The 9947-nt window shown below is 55.9% G+C and overlaps 1 protein-coding gene across 1 annotated transcript in view; it reads right to left on the bottom strand.

Moving 5' to 3' along the window:
- PLLP (plasmolipin) overlaps positions 1-9947 on the bottom strand; it is a 16806-nt gene that overhangs the window by 5059 nt on the left and 1800 nt on the right. The window contains exon 2 of the mRNA XM_015558783.1: positions 9861-9944. Coding sequence (XP_015414269.1) covers positions 9861-9944 — 84 coding nt within the window. The remainder of the gene's footprint in view (positions 1-9860; positions 9945-9947) is intronic.

Below are 9947 nucleotides of genomic sequence, written 5' to 3' on the forward strand. Positions count from 1 at the left end.
CCTCTGGGAGATGGAGCTGCTGGATACGCAGCGGGAATTTCTCCTGTTCCTTCTGGCCCCACTGCCCTGGCCCAGGCCCAGGCAGCCGCCTCGGTTTCTGCCCTAGAACAAGGAAGGTCCATTCCTCCGTCTGAACCAGACGGACGGGTACCCTGCCACCCCCATCTCCTCCCTCACAGCCCCAAGCATCTGACGGGAGCACCCCCACCCAGGGCGCCAGGACACCCCCCTCAGGACAGGGCACCCTCACATTTGCTGACACCTCTGCCAGCCTGGGTGGCCCTGCTGGGGACCCATATTCCAGCGGGGAGAAGGGACCAGAGACTTGTCTATAAAACAGTAAACCCCACTGTTCAGAGGATGAGGGATGGACCCCAACTGCCATCTGCCTTCAGGGCTGCCCCGGCCCCTCTGCCCCGACCCCCGGGTTCATTCATTCAACAGGTACCTGTGGAGCGGCCAGGGCTCTGACTGCTTCAGGGCTCTGAAACAGACAAAAGCCCTGCTCTCCTGGAGGGAGAGGCGCTAAGAACCCAAGACTCAGTGAGATGGAGGGGGTCCAGGGTAAGGGCTAGGGGAGAACCCCAGCTGAGAGGGAGAACCCCAGCTGAGAGGGGAGAACCCCAGCAAACTCAGGTTTGGTCTGAGTGGGGTCACTTGCAATTTTCGGTGAGAGGCCAAGAAGGATCTCAGTGGGAAGCAGGCACCTGAGCAAAGGCGGAGGAGGGTGGGGGAGGGGACTGGGCAGGGCGGGGGGAGCCCTGTGGGAGGAGCAGAACTTTGCCTTTACGCCTGGGACCCCGTCCCTGGACTGTATGTTCACCTGCCCCTACATGTTGTAGGCAGACAGACATGAGCAGAGCAAGGACCATGGGCCGCGTCCAGGTAACCAGGGTGAAGAGCCCCAGGTGCCCAGCAAAGGCCGATTGCAGGGTGGGACCTCGCCCCCAGGGTGACCTTCCCTCCCCTAGCAGATGGCTGACCTTTCTTTCCTCCCTGCACATGACATCTAGGCCTCAGCTGGATTTCAGCTCCCGCCCAGATAAGCAACAAAACCAGCCTCGGGACCAGCTGCATCGGATAACGACCCCTGCCTGGTGCTGGCCAATCAGTGGAGACCACAACCCTGAAGGGACACACCTGGCAAGCTGCTGCACATGCGCCTGAGATCCCCCCGGGACCCCCCTAAAACCTCTGCCCTTGAAACCCTTAGGACGGAGGACCCAGCACACGCTCCCTCCTGTGAGCTCGCCCAGTGCCTTTCCCTCCCCCCCTCCTCAGGCGCTCTCTGGGAAGCATGCCCATGCCTTTCCTTCTCCCCCAGTCACAGTAGCTTCCTCACTCCCAAGCTCCAAGGGACCTCCCTTTACCTCTGGAACCTGTTTGCTAAGCCCATTTCTTCCAGGAATTACCCCTTCTACCTTGTAACTTACCCAATGAATGTTCTCTTACAGTTTGGGTCTTGCTCTGAATCCCTTTCTAGCCAGAACCCAAGCACCGAGGTTGCTAAACTCAGGTTTGGTCTGACCCACTGGTCCGACACCTGGTGACGTCCCCGCTGCCCACAACACCATCATACACATACATCGTCGAGTCTTACTCTTACACACAAACCTCCTGCCCTTATTCCTAAACTCTGAGGCCTCTGCAGCAGCACCTCAGACAAGTGCTATCAATAGAGAGAACTCTCTGGAAATCTTAAAGGTGCAGCCCCCCCCCTTTTTTTTTCTAAAAACCTAAAGATTTCAGGTTAGAAATTTTCTCTTTAAATGAGGACTGTCAAAAGAAAAAGAAAAAAGGCACATTCACGTATGCCCCAGGACCTTTGCACCTCCCAAAGAATTTCTAAGCAAGTGGATAACAGAGATATTTTTGTTAAAGTCACCTGCAGAGACGAGGGAGATTCGTCACCAATGCCAGACCAAGAGGCATGCCTCCATGAGGGTGGGCCCTAATCCCGGGACTGGTGTCCTTCTAAGAGGGAAACTGGACACAGAGACACAGAGAACGCCACGTGAAGACAGAGGCAGAGGCTGGAGTGATGTGTCTCCAAACCAAGGAACACCAAGGACTGCCGGCAGCCACAAGAGGTGGGGAGGCCTGAATCACACTCTCCTTCCGAATCTCCAGGAGGAACCGCCCTTGCCAGCACCTTGGTTTTGGACTTCCAGCCTCCAGACTGCAAGAGAAGACGTTTCTGTAGTTTTAAGCATTCCCGTGTGGGGTGCTTTCGTTATGGCAGCGCTAGGAAACATACATCTCTCTTGGCTGCTCTCTGAACCTGCGGGCGGATGTCCTGGTCTGATTTAACTGTGGGATGCTGGCATCGGTTCTTGACCTATTAACGCTCTGCGTTCAAGCTCTGATCCTGCCACCTTCCTGGCTGCACGACTTCGGGCAAGTTGCTGGACCTCTCTGCACCTCCGTGTCCTCATCTTCAAAGCGTGCCTACCTCCTGGGGCAGTTCTGAGATGTCGATGGAGAAATATACAGGAGTGGGCAAGAGCAGGGTTACGGTTGTTCATATGGAAAAAGACGGGCAGGTGAGGTTTATTACAAGCGCTTTAATAACCCAAAAGAATGTCACAAGGCAACTGTCCACATACTTTTGCCCACCTGCATATAAGGTACTTAGACCAACACCCAACAGAGACTTAACACTCAATACCTGTTCTACCGTCATTGCTACCCTAAGAGGTGTCAGTGTGGTTTTCCAGCCCATTCTCTGTGCCTGGAGTCCTTGGGTCTTAATAGTGTGTGCAGTTCCCAGGGGTGTGAGGCCCGGCGAGATAATGAATGTATCTCAAGTTAAGCACCAGGCACGGTGCCTGGCAGATAAGGGCCCTGAGCCAATGTGGGCCCCACCCATCGGTCAGAGACGGGCTTAGCCAAAGGGGGAGGCCCAGGTACCTCCTGGAGCTGCACTCCTGCTCCCCATAGGCTGAGGGTCCCTGAGCACAACGCTTTACACCTTTAGACCTCAGTCTTCCTCTCTGTACAATGGGACCTCAGTCTCCCCCTCTGTACAATGGTCTCCCCTCAGTCTGAGGCCTGACACCCCTCTACACAGGCCTCCTCCAGGATGGCCCAAAGCCCTCTTTCCCATCAACCCCACGAGTGCTAAGCTAATTCCTCTCTTGCCCAAAGAGGGTCGCCCCAAGTCTGCCTTTAATCCTCCCTACTCCCTGGGCTGGGTCAAACCCTTGCAGATTAGCTGTGTGGCATTGGGGGAATCACCTAACCTTTCTGTTCTGTTTCGTCATCTGACATGTGAGGAGGTGGGGTGGGGGGAGTGGGGTGTGTGTGCTGTGCAGGACAGTTCCAAGCTGTAGTGGGCATGAGCGGCCATGGGGCGTTAGGGAGAGTAAACCTGTGGGAGGGACAGTGTCTCAGAGCCTGGAGGCGGACACTGGGGTTTTGAACTCAGCAGCCCCCAGGCAGGCAGGTCACAGAACTGACGAAGGAGCTCCAGGCGGGTGGGGTCGGTGGCACTGGTGTCTGAGGGAAGGCAGGCCTGAGGCAGCCAGAACTGCTAACTCCTCAAGCGACACTGGAATCTGAATTTCTAAAAATCTTCAGCTTTTTGTTGTTGTTGTTAATCCTCACATGAGGTATTTTTTTCCATTGCTTTTGAGAGAGAGTGGAAAGGACGGATGGGGGTGGGTGGAGGGAGAGGGAGAGAGAGAGATATACACTGACTGGTTGTCTCCTGCTCATGCCTGGACTCGGGGCCAGAAATCACCCTTAGGTCCTCGGGTGGACGTTCTAACCACTGAGCAACCGGCCAGGACAAATCTTCAGCTTTTTAAACATTGAAAAGGAAACCAAATGTTTTAGAAAAGTGCAGGGGCCACCCAGCATCCCCCAGGACTCCCTTCCCCCCACTGCACCATCGGGGAAACTGAGGCCCATGGGGAACCTTTACCCAGGGTTCCCCCTCACAGGGACACAGCTGGGCATCTGAGGACACTCAGCACTTGGCTGGCCAGGCCCAGCCTCCACCCCCGCCCTGGCCCTTCTCCCTAGAGTGAAAGGGACTTTATGGGGACAAAAAGCCACCTATTGTGCCACAGGAGACAAAGGCGCAGGGGACAGAGGCTCCAGGCCCCCAGGATGGCCACCCCATCCCACAGGCCACCCCACCCCAATCAGCGGGTCAGGCGTGGGGGAGGCCGCTCGGAATTCCCGTGCTCCCCTGAGCATCTACCCTCTGAGCATCTACCCTCTGAGCACCTACACTCTGAGCATCTACACCCTGAGCATCTACACCCTGAGCATCTACACCCTGAGCATCTACCCCCTGAGCATCTACACCCTGAGCATCTACCCTCTGAGCATCTACACCCTGAGCATCTACCCTCTGAGCATCTACACCCTGAGCATCTACCCTCTGAGCATCTACACCCTGAGCATCTACCCTCTGAGCATCTACACCCTGAGCATCTACCCTCTGAGCATCTACACCCTGAGCATCTACCCTCTGAGCACCTACACCCTGAGCACCCGGGAACCACAGCTGTGCAGGGGGCCAGAGCAGCTTCACAACCCGCAGAGCTCACTGCGGGCCCGACTGCCACGCCAGCACGGGCCTGCGGCATGCAGCTCCCTAAGCCTCGCTTTCCTTTGCTGCAAAGTGGGCGTGAGTCACCAAATCCAGTCCTTGGGTCACTGAACAAACACCTGAGGGCTGCTCCAGCCCGTGCCAGGCACCCAGGCGCCTCAGGGTGCCCGCCGCGGGGAGCTCCGGGCCTAGGCTGTCACGGGAAAGGGATGACAACTGGTCGGTCACCTTCAGGGCTTTGCAAAGGCGGCCTTTGTCACACTACCTGGTATTCCCAACTCACGGGTTACAGACTGAGTTGTTTTTTTTAATTAGCAGAACCTGACCTTTGGCCCTTGCCTTCCTGCCCTGACCTCTCCGTGAGAGCCTGAGGTGCCACCCTGGCCCCTCCCCTTTGGGCAAACAGGAGGGTCCAACCCAGTCCAACAACAAAGGACTTGTTAGTATCCAGGCTGGAGCTCACTGGGCTGCCAAGAAAAGCAGGCTCACCCCCCCCACCCCCACTCCCCGCCCCCTGCATCTGGTTCCCATTCGCCATGGGGACCAGGGCAGGACCCCTGCAGCTTCCCCAGACCACATGTGAGCAGGACACAGGGACCTGGTCCTCACTGAACCCCACCACGAACAACTCACCAGCTGACAAGCAGTGGCCAACTCCTGGCCTCGCCATGTGTGCAGAACAGCGACTGTCCACCACACATTTGCGTAGATCTCCTTAAAAGCAAAAGGGCACCTAGCAAACTGAGAAGAGTGGGCCAGCTCTAACCAAGAGGGACGGAGATTTCTCACTGCGCTCTCTCCCACTCTATTTGACTCCGGAGCGTTGTCAATACATTACTTATTAAAGAAAGTAAGTAAATAAAGGATTAAAGAAAAGGACACACACAGTGCGATGGGCACTGGGACAGAACATCTGGGTGTATTGCCCCGGGGGTGGGGGAGGGGGAGGGGGGGAAGCATGGCTGGGCACAGATTCTCGGGGTTCCCATGGGGGCTTTTTAAAGTGGGGATGCGGGTTCTGTGCAGAAATATTTACCAACTGGCCCTGGATCCCCACGCACATATTGGTGGCTGCCTCGCAGGCCCGGTCAGGGAGAGACAAGAAAGACCGTATTTCCATGGACCACCCTTGGTACCGTTTGAATGTTTGGCTTTTGTCAATCATCGTGCCAAACCATTTGTTAAACAGGTTCATCAACAGAGAAGTGGCTAAAAGAGAGGGGCTACCGTGACGCTATGGGGTACCCTGAAAGCGTTAGAAACGAGGGAGGCAGCTCTGCATGGCAGGCGCCCTGGGTGTGAGAAAAGCAACTTCCTGAACAACGGATACAGAATAAAGCCATCAGTGTTTTCTTTAAAAGCACAGGAAAAGACCTGCAAACACCCCAAAACAGCGGTCCCCTTGGGGACAGGGGTAGGAGATCCAAGAATAACTTTAGCCTTATCTGTAGTAGGTTTTTATTTTTTTAAGGAGGGTGTGTTCATATATTTATAACGTAATTATAAATTAATTGGAAGTAAGTCAACATCCTCCTAGCCACAAGTGGGGAGGTGGGCGGAGCTAACAACACCAAGCATGGTTTGCTCTGCGTTGGAGGAAGCCCGAGAGCTTGCGGGGCCTGGAAAGCAGCACCAAGGATACCGAACCCACAAATCTCAGCGCTAAGGAACCCAACACTACGTTCCCAACGCAACCAACCTCTGCTCACACCTCTCAGACCTGAACAACCTCAGCGAGGCAGCCTCTTCCTGGAGGCCAGCTGACCTTCAGGCCCTGCCCTGCCCCGCCCCTGGAGAGGAGCTGGCCTGCCTGCTGGGGCTGAAGGCAGAGCCAGGGTCAAGGAGGAAGAACTTTCTAACACTCCCAAGCGCCCCAGGATGGAGCAGGCCGCATGGAGAGGGACTGAGCTCCCTGTCTCTGGAAGCATGCAAGCTCATGTTGAGCATGCACCAAGGGACCTCTGGTAGCAAGCATAAGAGCCCTAGGATTCTATGACACTGTGAATCCTAAGTGCCCTCCATCCCAAAATACTCCACGATAAGCCCTTGGTAGGCATTATCTTCCACGGGCCTCACAATCCCACAGTCACCATTTTACAGCCAAGAAAACTGAGGCTCAGGGAAATTAGGGAACTTACCCAAGATCACACAGCCAGGAAGGGGCAGAGGCAGGATTTGAACCAAGGGCTGTGCTCCCACCAATACTCTCAGCATCACCCGCCCTGGACGCTGGGTCATTGTGATCCAACGCAGGTGAGGCTTCTGATCTGTTTACTCACCTACAAACTGGTCTCCCAAGAGGTAGGACAAGAGGAAGGATGGAAGGTGCCAAACACAATGGCGCTGTTGCCACAGGACATTCACACGGCTTCTATATCTTGGGCCTCGAGGGTGCCCTGGCATGAGCCTATGGTCTGTCCTGACCCTGCTTACCACCGCCTCCTCCTTCCATTGTACCACACCCTTTAGCTCACACTTCTGTCAGGGAGCCTTCCCTGAGGGGCCCAGCTCCCCTTCTCCTCCAAAGCATAGCAACACCCATCCCCAAGAAAAAACAACACACTCAAAACAGGAAGCAGAGCTAAAGCCAGGCTTTGACTTTCCAGATCTGAGTGCAAATCCCGTTCCAGCCACGTGACCCCACGACCTCGGGTAAGTTCTTCACCCTCCCTGAGCCTGCCGCCCATCATCTTCCTTCCCAAGACTTGGGGAGGATCTTAAAAAATAATAAACATATGGTCACGTAACGGCATCCGCTTCTCGCTTATTCTATAAAGGCTTTGGGGTCAGCCAGAAGCACAAATTAACCACACCTTCCACGACATTCTTACACCCCGTAGCCACACAAAGATCTGCAGCATCAAACCTCCAGGTTTTTATCATCAAAAGAGTAGCCTCTAGATCAAACGCGCCTGCTTCCTTTTCCACGATGCTATCTGCGTAAATTCGCCAAGTTTCCCCTTTTGCCCAGGCTGCTAGGAAGCTCAACAAAGAATAAGAGCCTTAAACTTGCTGCAAATTGCTGGTACGATGGTCTCTTTGGGACTGATGTTCACTTTGGAACTAGATAAGGAGGGAGGGTGGATACATCAGTGAACACTGAGGTGGGTTCTTTAGGACACATTTCATACCAGGCAGAGAGTACCTCCTGCGCCCACGCCTCTCCTCCCAACACACCCCTGGGCCACTTCACCACATCCCCGGAAAGGGAGAAGCAGCCTCATCTTCCCATTTCCCACCTCCTCTAGGCAGCCTGTCCTTCAACAGCGCCAGACCCTGTGCCTGGTGGGAGCAGAGCTGAGTGTGATCCCCAGGGCACAGGCCAGAAAAGTCAGACCACTCAGGGCTAAGCTCCCCTAGGGAGGAGGGCTGTGAGATCTCGGGCAAAGAACTGACCTCTGAGCCCCAGTGTCCTCACCTGTAAAAGGGGGAGGAGTAAGAGGCTATAAAGCCCTTTGGGTCCCTGACTAGTGGGAGCTATTATTATGGATTCCCAGCAGATGGTGGAACCTGTTGAGTGAACCCCTCCTCCTTCCCAGCCTCAGACCCAACGGAACTGCCCGTTGCCAGAGAAACAGCTCAGGAAGCAGCTTCTCCCAGAAGCTGATTGGTGAAGGCACTAAAAGGAGAGGATCTTCAGAACTCTGATGGGAGACCCTCATCCTCTGCACCCCAAAAGGCCACCCCCGTCACACCCAGGCCCTGGGAGTCTAGAGACCTGAGTGCCAATCTCCACTACAGGACTGCGTTCCAGACCTCAGTGTCCACATCTGTGTGATGGGACCCAACTGTTCAAGATTGATCTGCTCAGCCCACAGGGACACACACACACACCACACCCCCCGCCTCCCCATGTCAGAGACACAGGCCTCCCCTGGAGGAAGCCACAAGGTCCTTGCAGGTGTTAGGGACAGAAATAGAATATTGAGGACTAGCTATAGTTACACGGACATTCTAACCTGGCTGGGGTTTGGACGCCCCTGGGACCTAGGAGTCAACCTTGGAAGGAGTCCTTTTGCTTACTTGATGGCCTTGTTCTGATTAAAAAAAGGACATTCTAACCTGGCTGGGGGCTGGACGCCCCTGGGACCTGGGAGTCAACCTTGGAAGGAGTCCTTTTGCTTACTTCACCATGTGATCTTCGTCCTACCCGATATAAGCTGCTGGTTTACGGGGGGCGGGGTGCAGAGCAGATTTTCGGGGTGACCTGCTGCTTTCCCATTCTGCCGGCATTATTGGGTTCAACCCCCAGTCTCTGCTTAATTGGCCCCAGTAGTGCCAGGCAGCCTGCGCCCATTGGTCGTCTGGTTTCATGGGCACAGCAGGATGCTCTTCTTATTGGAAATCCCTCTAATTCCACTTATTCCAAACCCCATTGTTCTAAAGCAAACGGAGCGGATGCTTAGGTCCCGTCTACCCAGAGCTAACCCTAGGGATCCACCAACGGCTGGCTTATCACCCCAAGCCCAAAGCCATCCATCTGGGGTCCCCCACCTCCTGAGCCCGCCAAGCACTCCGCCACCTGCTCAAGGCCCTCGGCTTCTGGCCACCCCAGAAACAAGTGTTCCGAGGCCACGTTCACCAACCTGTTGGCGACTCCCCCCAACTTCCTTTCTGCTTTGGGGGGGGGGCACACCTTGGCTCAGGGGGCACCCCGCCCTCTGAACACCCTTTCCCTCCCGGGCCTCCGATTTCAGGGAAGTCCTGCTCCACAGCCACCTCTCCTCCATGACGATTCCCGGACTCAGAACTGACCTACTTCTCCACCCTTTCCCACCCCAGGGACCCGGCTCCCCGCCCCTTCGCAGCCACCCAGAGCCTCGCCCGCAGCCCTGCTCCAGATCTGAGGCAGTCCCCGACCGCACCCCTTCTCCAAAGCTACTCCTGGAGAAGAATTAAAAAATGTAGATTTCTGGGCTGCCCTTCCTGAGATTCAAATTCCACTTCCACATTTTTCCGGGGGTGGGCACCGAGGAGCTACAGTTTAAACAACCCCCTCCGGGAGGATCTGAGGCTGGGTGTAGGAGGGGGGCTCCCAGGGAGAGGACCGAGAAACTGGGAAATGGAGACAGCACTGACCTAGGAGGCTGAGGGGCGCCAGGAGGGAGGTCTGTGCTCAGAAGACCCCTCCTTCCAGCAGGAGCCTGGCGACCTGCCTCGGGAAATGGCCCAGGCCCTCGGTCTGGGGAGCAGCCACCCAGCTTCCCGAATCGCACCAGAGGGCACTTAGTGGAAGAGAACTGAGCCCCCACCCCCCACCGGCCAGGGACTAGTGTGGAGCGCGGACGGGCGTTCCCACCGGTCGGCCGTCAGGGAGTCTGGAAGGCACAGGAGTCTGGGCCCCGGCTCCCCGCACGTCACCCCCCGGCGCTGGGCGCGGTATCTC

The sequence above is a fragment of the Myotis davidii genome, unplaced genomic scaffold (genome assembly GCF_000327345.1).
Source record: "Myotis davidii unplaced genomic scaffold, ASM32734v1 scaffold590, whole genome shotgun sequence".
Classification (NCBI taxonomy): Eukaryota; Metazoa; Chordata; class Mammalia; order Chiroptera; family Vespertilionidae; genus Myotis; species Myotis davidii.